Source organism: Penaeus chinensis, chromosome 17 (genome assembly GCF_019202785.1).
Source record: "Penaeus chinensis breed Huanghai No. 1 chromosome 17, ASM1920278v2, whole genome shotgun sequence".
In the NCBI taxonomy this organism is placed as follows: domain Eukaryota; kingdom Metazoa; phylum Arthropoda; class Malacostraca; order Decapoda; family Penaeidae; genus Penaeus; species Penaeus chinensis.
Window position 1 is genome coordinate 8,813,127 of NC_061835.1, and position 27,500 is coordinate 8,840,626.

General features: G+C 34.4%; 1 protein-coding gene across 2 annotated transcripts in view; it reads right to left on the reverse strand.

Moving 5' to 3' along the window:
* LOC125033956 (lysophospholipid acyltransferase 6-like) overlaps positions 1–27,500 on the reverse strand; it is a 28,291-nt gene that overhangs the window by 80 nt on the left and 711 nt on the right. The window contains exons 2-11 of one of the 2 annotated variants that reach the window (XM_047625552.1): positions 23,348–23,436; positions 17,669–17,814; positions 15,242–15,411; positions 12,363–12,477; positions 10,596–10,743; positions 10,108–10,294; positions 9,565–9,767; positions 6,632–6,829; positions 3,688–3,842; positions 1–3,293 (exon numbers count right to left, since the gene is read on the reverse strand). The exon at positions 1–3,293 is cut by the window's left edge and continues 80 nt beyond it. In XM_047625552.1, the coding sequence (XP_047481508.1) occupies positions 3,182–3,293; positions 3,688–3,842; positions 6,632–6,829; positions 9,565–9,767; positions 10,108–10,294; positions 10,596–10,743; positions 12,363–12,477; positions 15,242–15,411; positions 17,669–17,814; positions 23,348–23,350 (1,437 nt within the window). In that variant the 5' untranslated portion in view covers positions 23,351–23,436 and the 3' untranslated portion in view covers positions 1–3,181. The remainder of the gene's footprint in view (positions 3,294–3,687; positions 3,843–6,631; positions 6,830–9,564; positions 9,768–10,107; positions 10,295–10,595; positions 10,744–12,362; positions 12,478–15,241; positions 15,412–17,668; positions 17,815–23,347; positions 23,437–27,500) is intronic. The other variant, XM_047625551.1, reaches the window with a different exon arrangement.

Genomic DNA, 27,500 nt, shown 5'->3' on the forward strand with positions numbered 1-27,500 from the left:
ATTTTATTTCATTTTGCTTTTTGAAGAAAAAAAAATCTTGTTTTGGACATGCTACTGCCCTAAGCTAAAGAAAAAAAACAAATAACATTATGAAAAAATAAATGATTTTCTGAATACTACAACTGGTAGTGGGAAGCAAGAAGAAAAGATAAGAAAAAGATACAATACAGATGGGAAGAGAAGGAAGAGGTTCTGAATGAGACGGAAAGTAAAAATAAAAAAAAACTAGTAGGAAGGAATCACATTAAACATTTTAGTGATAAGTTCCAAAAGGATTCTACTGTCAAGTCACACACCATAACTAAGGCAATTATTGTTAAACATTGGTGTATATAGTGAAAAGGCATAAAAAAGTAATAAGAAGCAATTACAGGATACAAATGTTTACAATATTAATGTTGGATTAGGTAAAGCTCTTTAACACATTTACTGCTTTGAAGATTTTTTCAAGAAAGTGCAATGTGATATCAACATACAACACAATCACAGCTTAATAAGACAGTTACATTTGTTACAAATTTGATTGTCAGCCTATAATATATTAAACCAAATATAGAATATAAGATTTTATTTATTCCTTCATCTGAAAGCACAAATCTATCTCAGAACTATAACAAGGAGACCTGGCTGAAGTACTGCTCAGATTTTAGCAGGAAAATTATAATCCATTAACAAATAATTTTGATTTAATATGTATGAAAACTTATATAAATCCTAATAACTAGCAAAGGCAATGATTTTCAAGTAAAAAAGGAAGAGAAAATCAATCAATTACTCCATGTTTCACAAAATTTCCCTTTGATGCTCCCATTGCACCAAGAAAAATTTGATTCAAAATTGTCACCTTAACAAGCAAGCCCAGGTATTTTATACAACTATACTTAACAAACAGTTCTAAAGCTTCCTTACGGTTCCTCCCTTTCCCACCACTCATTTCTCTGTTATCAAACCCATGCTCAGTTCCCCATGGTCGCAAGAGGTTCTATCCCATGGCCAAAGGCTTTTAATATTACAGGCCACACAAGTCCTACATTTTATTTGATTATGTTTTTATTTATTCATACATTTATCTTTTTTTTTTTTTTTTTTTTTTTTTTAAGAATTTAGGACACGATTCAAACCATGTTTCATGGGGGGTTTTGAACATGGATATTTACATAATAAACCTATTATTACACGGGCAAAAATAAACACCTAACCTCATTGATTAATTTTAAGCTACATTTGTTCGTTGATGAATATTAGCACCATTAATGTTACATTTCAAAAAGTAAAAAATATACACACATATGTATTTTTTTTAAGATCCCAAACAATAATGACCTTCATGTCAAATGTCTGAAGGCTCTAGTTTATTACTCTGATTTACACAAACTACATGTGTTGTGCTAAATAAAAATTCACCTTGTGCTTGAAAACAAAATAAATAACTGCATGTCTTTTCATTATAACAGATTGTTAGGAAAAGTTCAAAATATTTCATAGTTCCAGAATGTAAAATTAGCTTTTTTCCTTTTTTTTTTTTCTCTCTCACTTATTTTCTTTTCTTTCTTTTTTTTTACAACTCTGCAACTTTACAACTTTCCTATACCATAGACAAACAAACAATAAAACAAATCACAACCTCACACTTCTCTGTCATTTTCAGTTTAATTCATTTTGCCATTGTCTTGCATTAAGAAAGGAGTGGTCTTCACAAAACAAATATCAAATACTAACTTCACAAAACAAATGGCGTTCACATTACCAATGCTACTTCCACTACCAACATTAGCTTTCACACTGGACTAAGACTAATAAAGGGGGGAGGAAGAAAAAAAAAAAAAAAATAAATAAATAAATAAAAAATAATGCACAAATTACATTTCATACCATAAGGAAAGATGAAGTAGAAAAAATATATTTTAAATATCATGCTAGTTTTTAGGTTAGCAAGTCTATCCATTGCATGATTACATAACAGTCCTCTATGTTAATAAAAAAAAAATAAAAAAAAAATCAGAATTAACATTACATCATTCACCTTACTTCTTGCATATTGACTTTTCTTATTACATTTATATCCAAAAAATGTATCTAACTATGCCACATAAACCTGACTGAATTCTTACCTCAAAAGTGAACGGGTTGAAAGTCCTACTGGAAAAAAATAATCTCAAATAATGTTTTCTATACTCTAAAAACAGTATTTGATAGCCTAAGGAACTTCTAACTTACAAAAAGAAGTTAAGACAAATTAAGAGAGATTTGTAGAATGACACTGTTCACTCAAAAGAAAGCTGCCTATACATATATGCTTAAAAAAAAGAAAAAAGAAAAAGAAAGAAAGAAAGGCCCATACACTCCCCTCAAATAACATGGGTTTCCTTTACATTAGCACTGAAATACAGTCAACATAAAAAGAAAGACAAAAGAAAAAGTGGAAAAACGAGATCTGTTGCTAACACCAAGAGGACATCATCGTTCCCTTGAAAATTAACAAAATCTCCCTAAATAGTACAGCAAAATCTTACAGCATAAAAAATAATTTAGCTTTAAAGACAATAAAATCCACAAGCATGCAAGCACACAAATGCAGAGCATACTTTTAATAGACTAATTAATGACCATGTGAGACTCAATGGCCTTAGTAAACTTAAAACCCATTACCAAAATATGGCAAAACGTCATTCTGACCTTAATATAACCATTAGCTTGGAACAAACACTGAGGAATAGTTGTTGAACTGCCAAAAGTATGACAGAAAAACACATGATAATACACCAACAAAAACAAATATAAAAACTGGATAACTATAAAAAACTAAAGAGTTTCAATACAAATCCAATCACATAAAAAAAATTACAATGTCATGTTCATCTGCACAAAAGCTAAACTAATCATAGCCATTCCATTGTTAACATCTTTCATATGCTTTGTAGCAATGAAAAATCTGATTTCAAAAATGAACAATAATCTCACAAGAGACTTTATAATTAGAGCATAATCACTGACAAGACACTGATGAGAGCAAATGAAGAGACCTAACCAATGACTCTACTACACAGACACTAAATAAGACTACAGCAACATATATTTTGGTATCTGTGTGTCTTCAACAAGGCTTCTAATTTGTTTTTTTTTTATTTCAAATATGTTGATGGATTCCTTTGCATCGACAATGGTGGTGTAATGTTGCCATTTACTGACACTTGAGGTGCTCTTTGGGATTCTTGGAAGAGCTTCGTGACTGGATTTTCGGCAACACAATAATGGCAAAGGCTCCCAGCCAGAACTGGAAGAAGAGCATTTCTCTGAAAAGAAAAGGGGGTAAAACTGTAAGAAGAAAATCATATTGCTCATTAATTCTCAGTCTCTTACTCTATTTGAATACATAAGACTGGTTTAATAGTCAAATCTCTCTATCCATCTAACTAGCTATATATCTACATATTAGAATAAATCAGATTTGTTTATCAAGACATTCCACATCACTAACAGCAGTCAAATCTATCTAATCTACTTATCTATCTACCCTTCCATCCTTCTATAATTTACAATACATCATGTTGGTTTATCAAGAGATAAATTAAGAGCATTCTACTCTGTCTATCTGCCTGTCTCCACATGTCAGAATGCATCAGACTGGTTTATCAAGAGCCTGCATAATCATGAGTAGCCACACCCAAAAATCTCACATCCTCTTACCTGTAGACTGCAATGCTGCCCCAAAATCTCAATAAGATAAAGGGGAATGTAAAGTAGGCTAGGCACAAACGTGTTGTAATACACGTGATGATGTCGTAGACCTTCTTTATGACAGGTCCTCTTGTCATAAAGAACGGCCGAAGTGATCTCCTCACCTGGAGTAAGAGAAAATAGGCCAAAATGATTGGAGGTACTAATGCATGAAAATGTTTAACCCACTGACTGCAGGTACCTGTATTGTCCATAGATGGCATCACATGTGCTCAGCCACCAAGGAATGAATTAGTAGGCTCTATGTGACCTGACCTGGATTTCCCATTTCCTGAATATATTATCAATATTGATACTTGTTAGTATCGTTGACATTACTAACATGATCATAATCCTATCAAAATAACAGCAATAAAAAAAACCTCAATTAATAAACAAAAATCACAGCGGAAAGGGCATATATCTCATGCCATCCCAGTATAAAGGCTTAAAAATTATACTTGTTTACTGACTCACCACTTTCAGTTCTTAACCCAATGGCGACGGGTCACGGCTATCGCCGTCATAACAATACGCACGATGTGTGGCGTGCGGCTGTCCGCAGCGGCGCCGCGCCAAAACGCCCCGAGGCAATGATTCGGCTTGATGGCAGCGCTCGGAGTCGGCGCGCTGCCGCCGTTCGCCAGAGCGTAGAGTTTTTTTTAATTTGCTATACCCGGCGCCATTGGGTTAACTAAGAAAAAGAGATGTTTACTATGAAGAAAATGCCTATAGTTGTCCTAACAAACAGACTCATCGTGCCAGGTATGGCTATAGGTGTCGTAATGCACTAAAGCAGATTGAGCAGGAAGTTCCCAGGCCAAAGGCAGGACAGTTGCCAGAAGTAACCAGTCAGTGACACCGAGATATTTCTGATACTGTCATTGAGAAGTTAAAAAGCACATGTAAATAATCAACTACATAATTAATCCAGCACCGATGGGACCTGAGAAGTGTTGGGTTAATGACCCTTTCAATCCGGATAACGTTCCCATCATATTATGAAAAATTTTGGCTTGAGGGGCAGGTGACGTGAACATGCCATCATAGAAAAATTTGGTTATGGGCCAGGTGACGCAAACTTTCCATTGTGAGCATTCCAGCCAAAAGTGCCCAAACCTCTTACAGGGTGATTAGACTTATTTGGCAATTAGGAAAGGGCTTTCACATTATTCCCATCAATAAACAGGTGTGGAATGTAATGTCTATGTTCCATGACTGAAAGAGAAGCAGCCCCATAGTGGATGCCATTTCCATGCTCAGCATCCTTTTCCTGCCCACTTTGACCAGCAGCACAGGTTGTATTACAGAATATTGAATATTGAATAAAAAAAAGATATATATATATCTTCATCTTCATTGCACTGAGTTATAGACAACATAGAGAGATGATGTGGAGTATGTGCAAAGAAAACAAGTCTTTCCATCTGGATAATGCATATCAAATGACAAATATGGACACTGGAAATTGGCAAAAAAGTTAAAATTGCTTATAGAGTCTTGTTACCACACACAAGTGTTCACGTGCGACCTGCCTACAAGCCACGCGCCTAATGCCCATATTTTGGGCCAAGTGATTGCTGTGAAGTAACCAGATCCAAGGGGTTAACCTCCCCATCTTTAAAACATCACATAATTCAGTACAAGTTACTGCAGTTATCATGCATTTGCACAATACTTCCAATGATGTCACCTAAAATAAGTGCAACAAGTAATTATTATTGGGAAAATATACCTTTCCTTGTTCTGGATCCATTAAGATTTTACAGTTATAATTATGGCCTGAGCTACATATCCTGTACTGTAGCAGATGGCAACATACATAATTTTAAATTATATGGTCTTATGTTTAAATCTTAGCTACTCATCATGATAATGACTGCAATAGTAAGTAATAATATACAATGGTTAGTTTAGGTTGATCTGGTTAGATTAGATCTGGCTTGTAACAAATATTATGGAAACAGTATATATGCGCTGAATATTCAATGGAATTGTGCACTTTGCATTGTGCACACGATGCCTGAAAACCTCAGATTTTTGTTGTTGTTGTTGTGGTTTGCTTTTCTACAGTCTAAAATACAAGACCTGGTTACAGCTATATATACAGAAATTTCTTTTCAACAAAAAAATAACCACTTCTACTGCTGTAATGAGGACAAAAGATATTTAACAGAACTTCAACCTTTTTTTGCTGTAAGTGTCAAAAACAAGACTGCAGTTAAGAAGATTTGTAAAAGTTGACCTATACGTCACAAGTTATTGGAAGTGTTTCAGTAAAGCTGTGGTTTCCAAACTGGGGTGGAGGGTGGGGGGCTGAATCAGTATGCAGAAGTGTAAAATGTTGAGAGTAAACAAACAAAATTCTCTCTCTCTCTCTCTCTCTCTCTCTCTCTCTCTCTCTCTCTCTCTCTCTCTCTCTCTCTCTCTCTCTCTCTCTCTCTCGGGAACCCCTCTTATAAAGGAATGGAATGTCTAAAATCAACAAATAAACCTTTAATAATAGTGTAAAATAATAATCCCCTTTAACCCAATGGCGCCGGGTATAGAAAATTAAAAAAAACTCTACGCTCTGGCGAACGGCGGCAGCGCGCCGACTCTGAGCGCGTGATATCGGTACATCAAGCCGAATCATTGCCTCGGGGCGTTTTGGCGCGGCGCCGCTACGGATAGCCGCACGCCTCACATCGTGCGTATTGTTATGACGGTGATAGCCGTGACCCGTCGCCATTGGGTTAAAAAAAAAAGCTGATAATTTAGCCATTCCATAAACACAAGTAAAAACTTGCTAAATAAGGAAGAAAGAGGAATTGGGGGCACCCTCTCTCTCCTACACAAGTTAATTATGAAACAACACCCCCTGCAACTCAACCTCTATTGGTCACTTCTTAGAAATATAGAACAAAGTACTCACATTTCTTGCAGCAATGGTGAAGAAGGCTCCACTCACGAAGGTGATGTAATACCCTGGATAGAAGCCATGCCAGATGGAGGACAGCATATAAGTGAACAGCGTCTTCTGAGTAGGTGCCCTCTCATACACCATGAAGCGCAGCCACTTCATGGTTCCGCTGTTCCAGGCTTCCAAAGTGTCACGCAGACTCAGACCAAACTGAAATCAAGAAATCGTTTTTTATCTTGTCTATGTCCACGTTTTAAAGACCCAGAGCACTTCTGGAACTGTGTAATGGTAGTAAAGTAATTGGATGTTTGTGATTCATATTATTTATAAATAAATATATATGGAAAATGTTCTGTTAGTAGTACCCTTAACCCGTTACAGACGGATCACATGTACAGGTGTCATAACATACTGCTTGGTCTGCAGCAGTGCAGGTGGTGACGCACCAGAGCACATGGAGCAGGAAGTTTTGCTTTATGTAGTGGACTCCCACGCCCAGTATCTAGCCATTGCCAAAATTCACAAGAGTTTATTACGCTCAAAGATTTCTGTTGTCCATCAGTGTCAGGTTAACTATCCTATTATTAACCCACTGATGCTGTGAGTATGTAATGTCAATGATTTTCTCTCATTATTGTTTTTTACACATAAATAACTTCACAGGTCTTTGTCATCATTATATCTGTCTACCCCATTCTCCATTCAATGAAGCTTTAGGACAAAAAGCTTATTTTTATAACTAATATCTGTTATAACCCCTTGGATCCAAGTTATGTGACTTGAAAAATTGGCTGAGGGCTGGGTAATGGGAATGACTTGTCATAACTGCACAAACTTTAGAAGGAAGATTAGACTCCGTAGGGGTTTAGGAAGGGGTTTTTGTATTATCTAAACCAATAAACAAGGCTGGAATATACCATCTGTAAGCCATGTCTGGAAAAGTGCCAGCTCCAAGGAGGACACAATTTCCATGCTCAGTATCCTATTCTTGCCCACTGTGACCAGTGGCAAAGGGTGTCTTACAGAAAATTTAATAAAAGTGAAATACTAAAAATTTAAACAAAGAAAACAACCTTTCTTACTATTATTGTTATTGCTTGTTATTGAAGACTACTTAGAGAGAGAATATGGAGTCTGCTCAAGGAAAGCATTTATTATTTATTTATTATCATCTTGATACAACAAAACAAATGGCAAATATAGACCATGAGATATGGCAAAGCAAATATCACTTATGCAGAAAGAGATAGTGACATTGAAAAGGAAAACAACTCCATTGCTTTCCTAATCACTCATGAGTGATTATGTGAGCCAAGCCTACAAGGCACAGGTCCAGGAGAGTCACCACTCAAGTAAAGTATTGCCTGGATATTAGTCCACATGTGGGTCACACAACACTTGGGTCCAGCAAATTAACTTACTATAATAATAGTGTTACTATTATTATTTTCATTATTATCATTATCACTTCCATCATAACAATTATTATCATTACTATCATTATTACTATTTTCCTTAATAGTAATACTAATACTACTACTACTACTACTACTACTAATAATAATAATAATAATAAAAACAATAACATCATTATCATTAATAACATTATCATAAGTATCATTATCAACATCAATATCATTATCATCATTATCAAAATTATCATTACCATTATCAAATATTAATATCATTATTATTATTACTATACTTATCACTATTACTATTAGTATTATTATTATCATTATTATTATTATTACTAATATTATTATCATTATCATCACTATTAATATTTAATAATAATAATTTATAATTCTTATTTCACAATTAATATGTACATCCTCACAAAGAAAAGAGGTGGGGCTGAAGATAGAGGATCTCCTACGATTGGTACTAGGAGACAAGGGGTACCAAAGGAATAGGGGACTTGGGGTTGTAGGTACCATATGTTACAGGAATTCTTATTCTATAAATAGTATATTAATCGCTTACTTACTTAGAACACCGAGGTATTACCAAAGCAAATAGTTACCTAATGCTACCAGGGATGGCATGTACGTACATACCATGCCCATTGTGAGTTTAGTTTATCAACCCAATGACTATGGGTTTATGTACTATTCCCTGCATTTTTTTTTGTGAATGTTGTTACATACAGATGGCTCCACATGTGCTCAGCCTCCAAGGAAAGTATCAGTAGGCATTAGTGACCACGCCTTATTTAAACACTCCCTGAATTTTCAGGAAAACATCTTTTTCTTTCTAATACTATTAATATTGTCACTGTTATTATTCTTATTGGTCTTATGATTATTAAATTGTTATCAAAATATTAATAAGGAAAAGGGTAAACAGGTGAGATTGACAAGACTAATAATTGACTCTTTGGTGACTAAGCACTTGTATTCATCTATGTGTAAAGACAATGATGAACTTTTATTACACTGGGCATGGTAATGTATTCTTGCCATCTACACTGATTGGGTTAATTGTCTTTATTGGTTCCACAATTACTAAGCACTAATGAGAGCAAATTATAAGTACTACCCTTCACCTGTTAACCCTTTTCCTTGATTTTTGGAAATACTTTCTGGTCTCCCATATTGCAGTTAGTAATGTCAATACCAGAAAATAATTATTTTGTATATAATAACAATAAGAGCATCAATATTGATAACATTACCATAAAAACATTTTTTCCAAAAATTCAAAGAAAGTTGAGGTCACAAGGTCTACTAACTGATTCCTTTGTAGCCAAGCAGTTGTGGAGCCATCTACATGCAGACATATTTCACAAAACAATACAACAATGAACACTACCTTTTCCTGGCGATATGGGCTTAGATATTTTGTTGCTCCAGAGAGACTTCTATATATCTTGACAATAAATAAATTAATTAATTAAAAAAGAAAACAAGAAATGAAAAGAAAAATAGAAAGAAAAACCTCACCTCGACCCCAAGAATATCCACATTGGAGACGAGGTTCCATTTTGGTTGTCCATCAGCACTGTATCCGTTGAATCCCATCCCAGACATGTTGCATATACTGTCTCCCAACATCCAGCCCGTGTAGTAGACATGACGTGTGAGAGAGGTCACAGCCAGGATGTAAAAAGTCTGTGAGAGGAAGCTCATCTGGAAGAACTTGGGATCTGATAAAGAGATTGTGAGAATTCAATACAAAGAGGTCGTTTAAAAAGTACATATGAATTCATTTTTTTTATCTAATGTTAACCAATTTCTATGATCTAGTAACTGGATATGATGTTTAAGAAAAAAAACTACAATAATTTGAAAGAGGCTAAAAATGAAAAAAGAGACATGACTCTTTACAACTAAATTGCACACATTTCTCAAAGACAGGAATTGGCAAAAAGTGGCATACTTCTGCCTTTCTCTTTTGTAAATGTTGAAATCAAATGAAAAATCAATCTTCAAATGAAAGATTATACTAGAGGAAAATATGTAAGAATACCATAAAAGAACACCAACCTGTAATAAAGGAAATGGGGAATTTTGGCAGAAAATATACAGTAACAAAGGCATTGAATGCTGACACCAGAGCCTTGTACATGGCAACTGGCATGGGATTAGGTTCATCCTCAGGCCTGGAGTTGAGTTTAGAGTCAGTGAGCTTGCTTTCTGAGGGACTCTTGTTCCTGTTGCTGTCCAGAGAGCTCTGTCAAGGGGAATGAGAACCCTTATTTATTCCTAATGAAACAACCATTAATAACCCTTTTCTCCTCTGATACTCATCAGAGATAACTGAGAGTGTAAACATTATATATAATACTCAGCTGAGTATGACTATGACTCACAGAAGTGGAAAAAAATAAATCTTAAAAACCCGTTTTTGTATGAATACATACTCATCTCTATTTTTTCACAAAAAAAAAAAAGAAAGAAAGAAAAAAGTAAGAAGTAACTCTCAGTAAAGAAAACAAAGTGTTGACAAAAAAAAAAAAATCTAGTAACCCTACCGCAGGGACAACGGTCTGGAGAGCTCTCTTGGCATAGTGGGTCCCCTCAACAAAATCCTGGTAGTCAGCAAACATGAAGTAGGGCCCAGCCAGGATGGAATGGAAGTTGAGCATATATCCAAAATACTCCAAAGCTGTTGGTTTCTTCCTGTGGACAAACATGTTGATATATACAACAAGCTGAATCAAAATCTTCCATCAATGATAATGTCATTTCATACCTGAGGACTCTTTGTTCAGTTTGACTGGACACTCAACTGAATTGAGCTTGCAGATGCAAATGCTCAATCTCTGTACCTCATAGCAAGCAAAAACCCACAAAGCCATATATTTTTATTATGAAGATAATTTCTAAGGTGCCTTTATGTTCAGTCTACTTGGAACCCTCTGTGTTTGGATGTGACATTCGATACTTAACGTCTTCTTATTTCCCTTCACTAGAAACTATCCAACCTTAAAAGAATGGGGGGGGGGGGAGGGAATCTTCAAATACTTTTCCTCTTTCAAAAACTTCAAGTCTGCAAAATCTTTATATGTCCCTCCTGCAGCAAAAAATATTATTTTTCAAGTTTCAATTTCAATTTTCCCATTTGGTGTTTGGCATTTGAAGTGCTAAATTTTCTACATCAGAAAAAGTATATTTTATCGGCATTTCTCAAACACCACAGATGTTGGCAGAATGCAAAGCTGAAAAAGTTATCACAGTTACTCCTCATGTATGAATGAAAATTGGGGAGAGACTACTATGAATATATAAATAAAACAGATATAAAATTATTTTTTCATCACAGAAAGCAATAAAAAGCATAGTTAGATATATCTATAACTATCTAAGACATGTTTATAGCAAAAATACAATGATATACCATAACATAACTGTGATATGTAATAGTATGGTGTATGGAGGGAGAACGTGGGAGAAGTTCTAGGGTTTGGCTGGACAAAATATGTCATACAACACCAGAACCATTTCCTGACAATCACTACATTTCGTTCAAAAGAAAATCGAGGCTCAGGCAGAGCAGGCCTCAAGGAGGGGTGAGGGTATGGGGGGATATCATGGGTGTGGCTGATTTAAACTTATCATTATCATTCAAAGTGAAAAGTCATGAGCAAAATCCTGTCTGTTTTCTACATGCCTCCTACAATCATGATGGATAGGATGAGCTAATTCTGGATTTTGCTATATTTATGTTGGATAGGAATTAACCCTTAAATGACGGTATCAGAAATCGGTTGGCGTCATAGACTCCAGTGATTTCTGGCAACTGTCCTGCTGTTTGGAGTGGGAGTCCTCTAGATGTAGCAGAACTTCCCACTCGGCAAGCCTCCACAAGTATAGCAGATCAAGTGGTTTGTTATGATGGCTATACATGTGGCCCGTCAGTAACAGGTTAAGAGATTAATCTTCACAAAAAACTTGGCTAGATTAACACTTTAATGTGTGGTGTAATGAATTCACCATAAATGTTTCCATTGACTTTCACTGAGAGAGTAAATATAAAACCTTCTGTTTCAGAATTGATGCTATTGTCTAGCTTCCCCTTTTCAAATAAGGCCAATTGGAAGCTCTTTGTTAGAGCCTGAGGTCATCACTGTTCCTCTAATTAAAAACAAACACTAACCCTCACCCCACTAATAAGTGTTTCTGTAATTACAAACACAACCCTCACCAATGTTCTGTTTAAAAACAAACACTAACCCTCATCTCACAACCAATACTGTTTTTGTAATCTTCTGCAATTAATAACAAAAATTAATACCCACCTGACCACCATCTCCTTCTGTAGTTGGGTGAGTTCTTCATCTTTCAGCCCTGACAATCCGTCATGCAAGCTGTATGCCAGTGATGTTGCCTTCTGCACCATGATCATCATGGGACCTGAGTGAGGCAAATAAAATGCTGGAGCATCAGGTAGTCTCTCTGTCTCATATAGGTTTCTCCGTTTTTAATGTGGCAAAATGAGATGATTACTTGTACTGAATAAAATGTATCTTATAATTTTTTTCAATATTTCTTTGGATTGTTAACCTTGGAACATGTCATAGTTTCTCAGAAAATACACTAAGTTTGTAGTCCCTCACAAGAGGAGATTCTAAACTCGACTCTCAAACGAGTGAAATGTAAATGATGAGGAAAATAAACTACACTGTTACGGAAGAGGTGGTAGCAGAAGGGAAAGAGGAAGGTAAACAAGAGAAAAAACTAATTTGATTGGAAAGGAAACTGAATCAGAAGAGGCAGAAAGTGTAGAAGAGGAAGTACCAAACTTGAATAATAGAAGTATAGTAAATATTAAAACTGGTAAAATTAGAAACACTCACAAGAGATGTAAGCTCTCAAGACAGGGGAGAATAAACAGTTGTGATAAGAGTGTTGAATTAATGGTTGCAGTGAAGGAAGACACTGTAATTGATTGGATTAATCGCACAGGTGAAAGTGACATTGACTGTAATCTGAAGTACCATTACATGTCTGGCCTTATCCAGACAGGGCTTGGGAAAGAGTTCATGTTTATTTTATTGGACCATTCATTGACCATAATTTTTTCATACTTGTGGATGCTTATTCTAGAGGGATTGAGGATCAAGTTATGAATACTACCTCTACATCTGCCAATACTGGAACACTGAGAGAAATATTTTGTGATAAAGGCTTACCTAACATATCAGTTATAATGGACCAACTCAGGAGTTACACTTTTTTTAATAAAAATTTACAATATCTTACAACTTGTGCACTATCCCGTCCAAGTTCGAATTGGTTAGCAGGAAGAACAGTACAAACTGTGAAAAATGGGCTGAAAAAGATGGAAAGGGGTGATGCAAAGGCTAAGCTGTTGAGATTTTTATTCAGATATAGGTCCTCCTCAATTAGTAACAGGTAGTTCTCCATCAAAATTACTGAACAACAGGAAGATATACCTAGACCTAATTTGGCATGGAATGTTAAGCTGAAAAAAGCATGAACAACTGCAAAATCATGATGGCAAACCAAAACTTACAGAGTTCAGTTTGTATGAAGAGGTGTTTATAGAGAATTACAGTGGAAAGGGGATGAGATGGCTACCAGGATTGGTGGTTCAAGTTACTGGGCTCCTCTCATATAAAGTAGAATTATGAGATGGCAGAATAATGAGCAGGCATGTAGACCAAATGAGATCCAGAATAGGTTACAAAGAACTATCCAGGAGATAAGATACAACAAATACTAAAACCCAACTATAATCTTGGTGCTTTTTTTGATACTGGTGAGGCAAAGCCTCTAGAACCAGTAAAGAACAGCAGAATGAAGAGTTGAAGTTTCACTGACCAAGCCTGAGACTAGCATACAATCAAAAAGCTAGACCAGTGCTTTCATCAGTCAAGCAAGTATGTCAACCACAGCATCTGGTACACAAAATGGCACAACTACTAGGAGAGGTTTAAAAGTAAAGCAACCACAAAGACTGGATTTATAATATACAAAACCGTATTTTGCCTAATTTTTTGTAAGCTATTATCTTTATGAAAAAAGTCATATTTTTATGTTCAGCAAATATATACTTTTAAGTTAACTTCTTTATACATTTACCATACAGATAATTAGGCAAACAGAAAGATGTCATGGAATAGAGGAGAGGAAGCTGGGAGAACAGAGAAGAAAAGAGGGAAAGAAGAGGAGAGGAGGCTGGGAGTAAAGAGAAGAAAAGAGGGAGAGAAGAAGAGGGAGGCAAGGAAAGAGAGAAATGAAGATGAGGGAGATGAGAAGTGAAACAGAAATGTGGAGGTAAAAAAAATAGAAAGAAACTAAAGCCATAATAATAATAAATCATCTAATGAAAGAAATAAAGATACAGAAAGAGAGACATAGAAAGAGGATAATATCAAGACACAAAAAATGTGAGAGGAAAGTTATCACTGGAGTTATCTAGTTATAACCAGATAATAGTGAAACTGTGATCTGATAGTCAAGGAAGTCTCAAATGACCTTGTCACACAATGATGCTATCAGGGATATATATCTGCCATTAATATTTGCTGATAAACGTTTTATGCCACCAAAGTAAACAGAGACTTAACTTTTTCATAATCAGTTATAAACCTACTTTTCTATTACTGATAAGCTACACATCCTTGTTACCAGGGTATTACCCAGTTTACTGACTTAAGTCAATGTAAAAAGAAATAAAGGGAGGAAAGATAATTAAGAAAAAAAAATTACCAATACTGTTTATAATAAGATATATACATTCATACACACACACACACACACACACACACACACACACACACACACACACACACACACACACATACACATACACATACACATACACATACACATACACATACACATACACATACACACACACACACACATACACATATACACACACACACATACACATATACACACACACACATACACATATACACACACACACACACACACACACACACACACACACACACACACACACACACACACACACACACACACACACACACACACACACATGTATATATGTATATATGTATATATGTATATATATATGTATATATATATATATATATATATTTTTTTTTTTTTTTTTTCTTTTTTTTTTTTTTTTTAATAATAGTAATATCATATATAATAATAATAATGTCTTTTCTCCACTTACCTGTCACGTCAATAACAAAGACCCCATCTTCATACAGCTGCCGTTGTATGTGCATCACAGAGAGGAAGGTTATAGACGACGCAAGGGTCACATGATGCACCAGTGTTATTGGGAGAAGAAGCATCAACAGGTAACACCCAACCACTAGAGCCAAGGCAAGCAACACCTGTCTGAAGAATATAAATCATTACTTATCTATATATATATCCCCAATAGTTACCTTTATCAAAATTCTTTAAAGGAAGTCAAGAGGTGCTATTAATAGATATTTCCTCTAACAGTACCCAAAATCTAATAAACCAAGGTATCTGTTATCTCAATTGAGGTCTGTGGTAACAGAAAATGACATATCATTTTTTTGTTTGTTTCATAATATTCAGTGTAATAAAAACAGCTTTGCAAGCTTAAACAAAAAAAAAAAAAGTTGATTTTTTGTTGCACTTGATATTGATATTGACAATTTATAAAAAAAAATATAATAATAATAATATTCCATAAATGGAAACAACTTCTGTGTCCTGATTGGCTAGCTCTGATACCACTCAGTGAGGTGGGAAAGTGGTCTGTTTAATTGTGTTGACATACTACAAAATTTTACTATACTGGCATCTTGTGCTTCATGTTTTTCCCCACACAATGTAATAACTCTGCTATTACATCAAACATTTCAATTCCATTCACCGAGCTCTGTGACTCCATGGATTACGAGCACAACAGTCACTAATTTATTATATCTAACTCATACAGTTGTTGTAGAGGATAAAGCTAGTCACACTATTTGAATAAAATCTGACCCTCACTGAATTAAGGATCTTTACAAAAAGCTAAGGTATATTTGGTACTGTGTGTGTGTGTGTGTGTGTGTGTGTGTGTGTGTGTGTGTGTGTGTGTGTGTGTGTGTGTGTGTGTGTGTGTGTGTGTGTGTTGTGTGTGTGTGTGTGTGTGTCAAGTGCACACAGTAGCTCTGTCAAAATGGGGCGTGGATAAGGCAGAGTAATTTCCTTCCACTCCACCTGCAACTACCTTCCTTATAGCCTCCTTGAAATAGATAACCAGATAACAAAGATTCAAAGAGAATACAATGAGAACAAAAGATTTAAGTAGGTTGTCACTTTTTTTGCTAGGGTGTTCGTTCTTATCACACCTCTTATCTAAGTTCATTTAGTAATACCAACAGCAGTGGTTTATCAGTCATCCTCCACTGACAAGATACAGATTTCTTTATCATGGACAAGGCCTCTTTACACACACGTATAACCACACCTTCTTGATGAATACCCTAGTTGGCAACATCTAACCTAAACCAAGCCTCATCACCTTTATTCATTGCAAATATTAAATCTCTTCTTATTTCTCTTTTTCTTGGTTTAATTTTCGATTATTTCTTTCCCACTGTTATAAACCCAATGCCGACAGGCATGACGTGTACATACGTGCCATGCCCACTGTGAGTTACTTGGTTGATTGTTTTTACACATAGATGGCTACACTTGTACTAAGTCACCAATGAGCCTATTACGAGAACTGCTTGTCTCGCCTGTTTACCCTTTTCTTTGATTTACGAAAACATTTTACGTTATCTTATTTTAGCTGTTACGAATGTCTATAACATTATAGTAATTATAATGTTTATAATAAAAATACATTTTTCCCACCAATTCAAATCAGGTAAGGTCACAAGGTCTACTAATTGACTCCTTTGTGGCTAAACACAAAAAAAATATTTTAAAAAATCACAAAAAATATAAAAAACAGGCATAGCATTTTCCCCATTCTTTATTCATTTTCTCTAGTGGGATTGGGTTAATGTGAACCATTTTCTAAGAAAATGTACTAATATATCACTAGCCATAAAATATGCACTGAGATATCAGATATTGCTAGATACATGATTATTAGTAAAATTTACTCAACAATGTTATATTTATCACAAGTAAAACCAAAATTATGTTCCTTACCATTAACAGCCGTCAGATTGATTGATAGGGAGAGAGGGAGAGAGGAGGGAGAGAGGGAGAGAGGAGGGAGAGAGGGAGAGTGACAGGGAGAGAGGGAGTGACAGGCAGAGAGAGAGAGGGAGGAAGAGAGAGAAAGAGGTAGGGAGTGAGGGAGAGAGGGGGAGAGAGGGGGAGAGAGGGGGAGAGAGGGGGAGAGAGGGGGGGAGGGGGGGAGGGAGGGAGGGAGGGAGGGAGGGAGGGAGGGAGGGAGGGAGGGAGGGAGGGAGGGAGGGAGGGAGGGAGAGAGAGGGAGAGAGAGAGAGAGAGGGAGAGAGAGAGAGAGAGAGAGAGAGAGAGAGAGAGAGAGAGAGAGAGAGAGAGAGAGAGAGAGAGAGAGAGAGAGAGAGAGAGAGAGAGAGAGAGAGAAATACAGACACAAAAGTCAAAGTAGGAGAGATATCAAAAGAGTATATCAAAACTCAACCCTTACTTTCCAAAACAGAAGTAGGAGATGCCCAGCCCTGCGAGGAGAGAGCCCCAGTGACGTGTTGCTGCCGACACATGAGATGGGTGGAGATACACTCTAAATATGTAGGCCAGCATTAAGGCCATCAGCTGGCCAAACACGAAGTTGACCTGTAACGAAAAACCCCAAGCATTAATTTTCAGTCTCACTGTTCACTTGTACATGCCACGAACAAAAAATAATACAAGTGGGAAGTATGCATTCAAGAGGTGTATGGTAAAAATAAAAATACAGAATAAGTAACAAAAGAATATAAAAAAAACTGCTTGCTTTCTTTAACTTGTCACAGACTGTATGTGAGAAACTAATCAATAATGGATATTCAAAAAGTTCATGCACACTCTTCTTCAACATTTATCTAACTGTTTCTTGGGAGAAATTCTACCTGGAGGGTGAAAAGGTAAAATCACATACCCAAAAAATGCTGGAATAAAATGAAAAAGGTATGGATACATGCTCAAATTCATAATCTTTTACATGTTATGCATTATCTCGAAACAGATAAAATAATTTTTCCAAGACTTAATACCAATCCTAGCAATAAGAACAGCAGACAGTCTTACTTCAATTTATCAACATCAAAAATAAGTGACTACATTTCACCTCTAAATTCTTCACTACTCTCCTTCCCTCATGTTCAGATACATAAATACTCAAAAGTTTAATGCAAACCTGTTGAGCTGTTGGAAATTTCATCAGGCAGTCAATATTAACATATTATCTTTTATGTTCTAAGGTATTTTATCAGTTAGAATTTAGTATTCATATCAGGTTCTATCATATTTCCTATCCTCTACATGTAGTCAACAAACAATGTGAACAACAAATCAATTCTACCACAAAATTTCTCATTATTATTTTTGAGCTCAATCATTTTTACTACAATGCATAATTAGTCTCTTAAATCTACCTCCTACATTTAACCTTCTCTATAACTTTTTCAATCCTGTATCCACCTAACTGAAACAGTTACCCTGAACTATACTCTGACAGAGCAAATGTAAAAAAATATATATTTTTACTACAAATGCCTATTACCTTTACATAAAATATTCTTCTGTTCTTACAAACAATCATAAAAATTAGACAAACAATATAAACAAAATAAAACACTAGGGGAAAAAAATCTTGTTTTTATACAAATGATTTCTAAGAAAAAGCAGAGAAGAGGGAATAAAAGGCATTAACAGTAAAACCTTGTACTGGCTCTTGCTACTCTATAGAATAATCTTATACAATATTTGCACATAAAGATATTTTATCAAATCTCCTATGCAACTGAATGTAACTTTAACACACCACATGTACATTTCCTATACAATGACACTACCAATAACAACCCTGAAAACTACCTCAGAAATTGGTGTATTATTTAAAAAATAATAATAATAATAATACCTGGATTCTATTTTCTGATGAAGATTTACTGTTAACTATGGCAAATATAGAAACTTCGGTGAATCCTAATTTGTACTCTAGTTGACTAACTACTTTTCTATCTAACACAAACTGTTGCTTTGGAGTACAGCTGTAAATTAATTAAGTCTAAAGTCTAAAAATCTATAAACAAGTCACTATACTTTACAAAATTTAATGACTATAAGGTCACATGACTACACATACAAACATACACCAACACATACAAGCCCTAATGATGAGGCAGATATTCACCTATTAAGTAATAACAGAGAGAGAGAGAGAGAGAGAGAGAGAGAGAGAGAGAGAGAGAGAGAGAGAGAGAGAGAGAGAGAGAGAGAGAGAGAGAGAGAGAGAGAGAGAGAGAGAAAGAGAGAGAGAGAAAGAGAGAGAGAGAAAGAGAGAGAGAGAAAGAGAGAGAGAGAGAGAGAGAGAGAGAGAGAGAGAGAGAGAGAGAGAGAGAGAGAGAGAAAGAGAGAGAGAAAGAGAGAAAGAGAGAAAGAGAGAAAGAGAGAGAGAGAAAGAGAGAGAGAGAGAGAGAGAGAGAGAGAGAGAGAGAGAGAGAGAGAGAGAGAGAGAGAGAGAGAGAGAGAAAGAGAGAGAGAGAGAGAGAAAGAGAGAGAGAGAGAGAGAGAGAGAGAGAGAGAGAGAGAGAGAGAGAGAGAGAGAGAGAGAGAGAGAGAGAGAGAAAGAGAGAAAGAGAGAAAGAGAGAAAGAGAGAAAGAGAGAAAGAGAGAAAGAGAGAAAGAGAGAAAGAGAAAGAGAGAAAGAGAAAGAGAGAAAGAGAAAGAGAAAGGGAGAGAGAGAGAGAGAGAGAGAGAGAGAGAGAGAGAGAGAGAGAGAGAGAGAGAGAGAGAGAGAGAGAGAGAGAGAGAGAGAGAAAGAGAAAGAGAAAGAGAAAGAGAAAGAGAAAGAGAAAGAGAAAGAGAAAAAGAAAGAGAAAGAGAAAGAATGTATGCATTATCAATACTGCTTAATATTATACAGATCATCCTACCAGATCTAAAGTATTATCTTCATTATGTTTTTAAAGAATAAATAAATTAAAAAGTATATATGTAATCCCAGAATTTCTGAAATAAATAAATACTAAAAAAAATGTTGATGGGCTACCTTATTACATATAGGTGCTCATGATTTACTGAAAAATATATATTAATTGCAGAACCATAACAAAGTTTAACAACTTAAAAAGTAAATTAAACATTCAATCTCACAAACAAAATATAATGCATTCCTTTTTATATGAGGCTGCACAATGCAATACATACATTTTAGAATAATACTTTTCAAATTCTAACAGAAGTTTTGGACAAATGTATATAAAATCTGCTTCAGATATAGAAGAAAAAAGTGAGGAAAATTAGGAAAATATTAACAAACAGATAATTAAAATGGACATATGGAGAAAAAACTTCTACAGTTCCAAAAATGGCCATATGCCTTGAGAATGGACACAAACTAGGAGACAAACTATTATCCCCAATGGGTGCTGTGATCTGGAATTCAGTATCCAGTATGTGCCACATCTCACAACTGTCACTTTTGTTTAATTGATTTCGTGCAGGCTGAAAATTTGTATAAAAATAATCCATCTGAATAATATTAATACTATAAACTGATAGATATAACAACACTACATGACAATTATAAAGGACTGATCTGGAAGCAAGCACAGCATCTAGCAGGGCTAAGGCCACAAGCCAACAACAACATAAGGACAAACATAAATGGTAAAAGTAAACAGGCAGGGCAAATGTACTACTAACTATGCTATGCTAAAAGAATGACGAGAGAGATGACAGGGTGGTGTCATCTCTTGCTTTAAAAGTATACTCACAGTCATCTTGATATGCCATGAAACAAGAAAAAGAGAGAGACAATTTCTGCAACTCCAACTACCATAAGCAGTGGGAAGCAGAGAATCAAGATAAATAGGGAGATTGGGGGAGAATTATGGTGAATATAGAGAAAGGACAGGAGAGGGGGGAAGGGGAGGGAGAGGAGGGGGGCAAAGTGGAGGAAATGGATAATGAAGTGAATATACTGCAGATGCAGAGACAAAAAAAAAAAAAAAAGCAAAGAAATAAAATGAAACAAAATGATGGAAGATAGTGATGGGAAGAGAAATAACAGGAAAAAAAAGGAAATGAAAGAAACACAAAGAGGGATATGAAATAAATGGCAAAATAGTGGGGTGGGAGCAAGGAGGAGATAAAAGAAAGAGTTAGTGGGCAAGAAACATCAAATGAATTTAAATAACCGTAAAACAGCAACGAGTTAAACTGGAACAACCAGACTTGTGAATGGAGGATATGGACGAGGGCAAGGACGAGGGCAAGAATGAGGGTAGAGGATAGGGAAGATGGTGAGGGAAAGAATGGAGAGAAAGATCGGAGAGAAATGGGATCAAGGAGAGAAAGAAGATTGGGAAAATGGAGGAGGATGAAAGGGAAATAACACACAATAGTAGTCAGCATGAAAAGCTGGAACACTTATCTACATAAAAATGAACCGTAATACAAAAATGGCATAAAATCAATACATAATACAACATGGAAGAAACAAATCTGAAAGGCACATTCAGCATTTTATCAGGGAAAAGCTGAAATCTTGAAGACATTTAGATGAAATCTTGTTTAGAAAACTTGTGTAACTTTAAATAGCTAATCCTTAATGTGTCAATATTATATGCAAAATGTATATACTATTTACATACTTTTAGAACATGTGACATATCAATAGATATCATATTCTTTGCATAAAACATATTACAATTTTATCATTGATCTAAAACTACTGAAACTCTAAGTATAATATACCAAAACAAATATAAAAACAACTATTTCCTTTCAGTACATTACACAAAAAATAATGAAATCACAAGATTTACTTTGTGTAAAAACAAAAAGGTTTCCAGTTCCTGTACCAAAAGGAATCATCAGTCTCTAACACACACCAGCTATGTATGAGACTCATGACCTCATAAATATAAACAAAAAGGGACACTTCTGAACAGCAATAAAAAACTGAGGGCCGGGGGGGACGGGGAGGGAAGAACCTTTGACATTTCACTAAAAGGAAATCTGCAGTTATGAGTCACAGAAGTGGGTAGGGAAGTGGAGGGGTAGTGGAGGGGTGGTGGAGGGGTAGCGGGGTAGCGGAGGGGTAGTGGAGGGGTGGTGGAGGGCCAATGGAGGGTAAAGGAGGTAGAGGCTGGAGAGGGGGGGGGGGGGGAGTTAGATTTCCTGTGGTTACTCTTTGTGGTAATTCCTGTGGTGGCTCTTTGTCACGGCATGCGACTGCCTTTGCCTGCTGTCACTGCCCCTTGTTAATTGATAGCCTAAAATTAGATGCACTGAATCTCAATTTGCTATTACCTTCCAATGAGAGGGAGAGGGAGAAGGAAAGGAAGGAGAAGGAAAGGGAGAGAGAGAAGGAAAGAGAGAGGGAACAGGATTTTTTTTTATCTTTTTACTTTTGTATGTTGTTCTTATGTCCTGTAATCCAATTCAAATTCTAAAATGATTAAAATTACTGGGGATTATTTTTACAAGTATTTCAATTGTTTCTTCCATATTTTCTCTGTTCTACTTATATATTTGCAAAACACTTTATAAAGCTAAGATTAACACTGTTTTCCTATTAAATAATAAATGACCACATAAATGATGATCACAACAATAATGACAAAATAAGTCAAAATAATTTCATAAAATAAATTATATGAAAGGATACCTATCATAAGTCTTGAGAAAGATAAAAGAGAAACAGGAATAAATATTAGCAAAGAGAGTAATAATAACTGTGGAGAAAATCTAATATAAAAGAAGATGAATTATAAAAATAATCATGCATAAAGCTTCTTTTTTTGCATGTTTATGTATTAGTGTGTATATATGTATGTATTCATATGAATATGCATGGGTTTTTATGCTCATACGAAGGTATATAATTCTGTTTCAGTCACACACTACTGTGCATAAGTTGCTTGATTCTGGCTGTCTGACTGTGAATATATGTCTGTCTATGTGAAAGTGGAAGTTTATGAGTGAGTATCAGCATGTACATATGTGTGCAAAATTGTTCCCATGCATATGCTTATGTATCCATGTGCTAATCCTGAACACAGATGTAGCTGTCTGCAATTATGAAACCCAAAGCCAAGCTAAGAGAAAAGGGATTTAGGAGGAGCATCAGGTTGAGATAATAGTCTATTCCACTTACCATGCACAGGTGAGGCACATCATCCCTTAAGACTTAGTTTTAGAAGGCATTAGAGAAGCCCACAGAGGCATTACAAGATCCTCCAAGGCCTAGGGAGGACAGAATGGAAGTCAGTGTCATAGCCCACTGTCGCATTACAACACACACCACTACAGAATTCAGCCATATTTACAGCAAAAAGAGGCCAGCACGACTCCTGACTAATTATACAAAGACAGGCATTATTATGTTTGTAATTATGGAAATGAATTCACAAAGTTATCAACACTGAACATCAAGGTGACAGAGACACTTCAGTCAACAAGAACAAAGACACTGCATTATCATTCCCAAACGTTAAGTGTTTTCAAGAAAAGGAAAAACACTATTAAATATAGAAGCTACAACACTCACAAAGACATATATCAATAGCATCAATGACACTGGTGCAATGAACCAGTTTGTTACTCTGACACTAGTATCTGACACACAATTCAATTTTGAGGAAAAAAAAAGTGATGATACAACAAACAAAGAAAATGGATGTATCACCTGCTATAGATGTGCCCCTTCTTTTGGAAACCCTCCATAAACGAACATCAGTAAGATTAAAATTAAAACTAGACTGCTTCTCTGCTCCCATTCCAATATAGGGAAAAGGATAAACTAACACAAGATCAGAACAGAATTTTGGGACCTAATCCTCAGACAAGTTAATAATGTGATAACATCCTCTGATTCAAACATTTTAAAGGTGAGACAATGCTGTAATAGAAGGTACATAAAACTGGCTCCATAATACACATATCGAGAGTATGTGGCATCTGCTGTCAACATACAAATGACAATCAAAAAAGCAAATAAGAAATAAGACATTAGATGTATTTAGGAAAAGACAATGTCATTCAGAATCTACAATGGCCAAATTGAGCCAGAGAAGCACATTGCTGAGAGAGAATGGCTAAATCCTAGAACTATATTAAATAGTTCACATGGTAAACCTTACATATACTATGTAATATTACTATCCAGATCAAGAACATACACATTCAACTATTTATAGTAAGACAATGGTTGCTTATTAATCAATGTCTTGGTAAATCACACACACACACACACACACATACACACACACACACACACACACACACACACACACACACACACACACACACACACACACACACACACACACACACACACACACACACACACACACACACATACACATACACATACATATACACACACACACACACACACACACACACACACACACACACACACACACACACACACACACACACACACACACACACACACACACACAGAGTATTTGTTCTTTTCATTAACTACATTATTGCACAGCATATTAAAAAAAAAAAAAGAGACATTGCTTTATACTTTTAGAATCGGTATCAGCTGAAATACTCAGCTTATCAATTTGCAAATGAAATGTAAAATGTGAATGCTGGTTTACCCCGTCTTTGAAACAGCACGGCTTCAGAATAGCTGATCTATTCTCAGCAACACAAATCATGCAAATGCCCACTTTCCTGTTTGTACTACTGGGTTTGATTGAGTTGTGTGTTTTCACATTGGGGTAGTTTAGACTGAGTCAAAATGGGTTTGCTTATTTTAAATGTAACTTTTTTTTTTTATCCTTTTCCTTCTGCTTCAAACATCAGCATAATTTATTTAACAATACATTAACCTAATTCTACCCAACAAAAGATAATAATAATAATAATATATAAATATATATATTATATATAAACAAACATATGAATAGCCACAACCATGAATTGATAAAATGCATAATATGCATAATATTACAACACAAATACACACACATCCAAGTAGGGCAGCAGAGCACCCAAATTTTCCTACACTATTTCCAAGAAAAGGATTATATAATGACAACTGGATTACCTGTTTCTGTTCTAATCCTTTAGTTAGAAACATACTGTGTTGAATCATGTGAATTAAGCCATATGGGTGCCCATAAAACTCTTAGAGTCACCAACTAAATCTCTGTAGTTCTTTACCATATCATCTTCGTTTTTGTTGGATTTCAGAATAACGGTAGGATCTTTCAAAAGTCAAAATTGCAAATACAAAAGTCAAATTAATACTGTTGTGTACATATAAAAAAAACATGTATACTCATATATATATATATATATATATATATATATAATATATATAATATATATAATATATATATACATATATATACACACACACACACACGTGAATGTGTTTGTGCCATACATATACATATATTCATATATATATATATATATATATATATATATATATATATATATATATATATATATATACATATATACATATATACATATTTATACATATGTATACATCTGTATATATGTATATATATGTATATATACGTATATATATACATATATATGTATATATGTATGAATATCTATATGTATATAAGTATGTATAAATGTATATGTATATATATGTATATATAAACATATGTGTACATATATATACACATATATATACATATACATATACATACATATATATACATATATATACATACATATATATATATATACATATATATACATACATATATATATACATATATATACACATATATATTCATACATATATACATACATATATACATACATACTTACATATATATATACATATATACATACATACATACATAGATATACATATACATATATATATATATATATATATATATATATATATGCATGTCTACACACATACACACACACACACACACACACACACACACACACACACACACACACACACACACACACACACACACACACATATATATGTGTATATATATATATATATATATATATGTTTATATATAATTATATACATGTGTGTATATATACACATATATATATATATATATATATATATATATATGTATATGTATATGTATATATATATATATATAGGTATATGTGTATGTATGTATAAATATATATATATATATATATATATATATGTATATATATGTATATAGATATGTATATATGTGTATATGTGTATATGTATATATATGTGTATATATATGTGTGTATATATCTATAATATACACACACACACACACACACACACACACACACACACACACACACACACACACACACATATATATATATATATATATATATATATATATATATATATATATATATTTATATGTATATGTATATGTACATGTACATGTATATATATATTTATATTTATATATATACATATATATATATATATTTATAGGTATATATTTACATATATATATATATATATTTATAGGTATATATTTACATATATATATATATATATATATATATATATAAATATATACCTATAAATATATATATATATATATATATATATATGTAAATATATACCTATAAATATATATATATATATATATATATATATATATATATGTATATATATAAATATAAATATATATATACATGTACATGTACATATACATATACATATAAATATATATATATATATATATATATATATACATATATATATATATATACTTCAAAAACAAAAGGTAATGCAACAAACCATAATCTTATACAAACAAACAAACTGAGAAAGATTAATGAAAAAGAAAATTAAGGCATAAAAAGTGTGTTATCTCTGCCAGAACTCAACCATGGTCTTTGAGCAAATGCAGCTGCGAATTCAAGCAGCAGTTTATAAACCACTTTAAGTCTCCCCAGATGTTGAATCTCAAGGCGTTCAAATCTTGTAATTTCTCTGCCCCACCCCTTTTATTTATTCTTGTATCTCAAACAGCTGCCTCTCTTTATCAGCTGTGTGGACAACAGGATGTACATTAGCAATATTTTTTTTTTTTTTCTCTATCTAATTATAGTGACAACAATTTATTTTACGATTCTTTAGTGAGCAAGTAAATCAATTATCACTGAAAAGGAAGAGGGAGACAACAAATTAATAAATAAAACACTGAAAAGTGGAGGAAGACAAAAGGGAAAAAGAAATAAAGACTGAAGAGGAACAACTCAAGGTCTGAACTGGAGACAATAGCAGTGTGTGGCCTATTAATGCATTAAGGACAGTTGAGATTTCCAAATGCCAAGCCTTAGGTGTATTT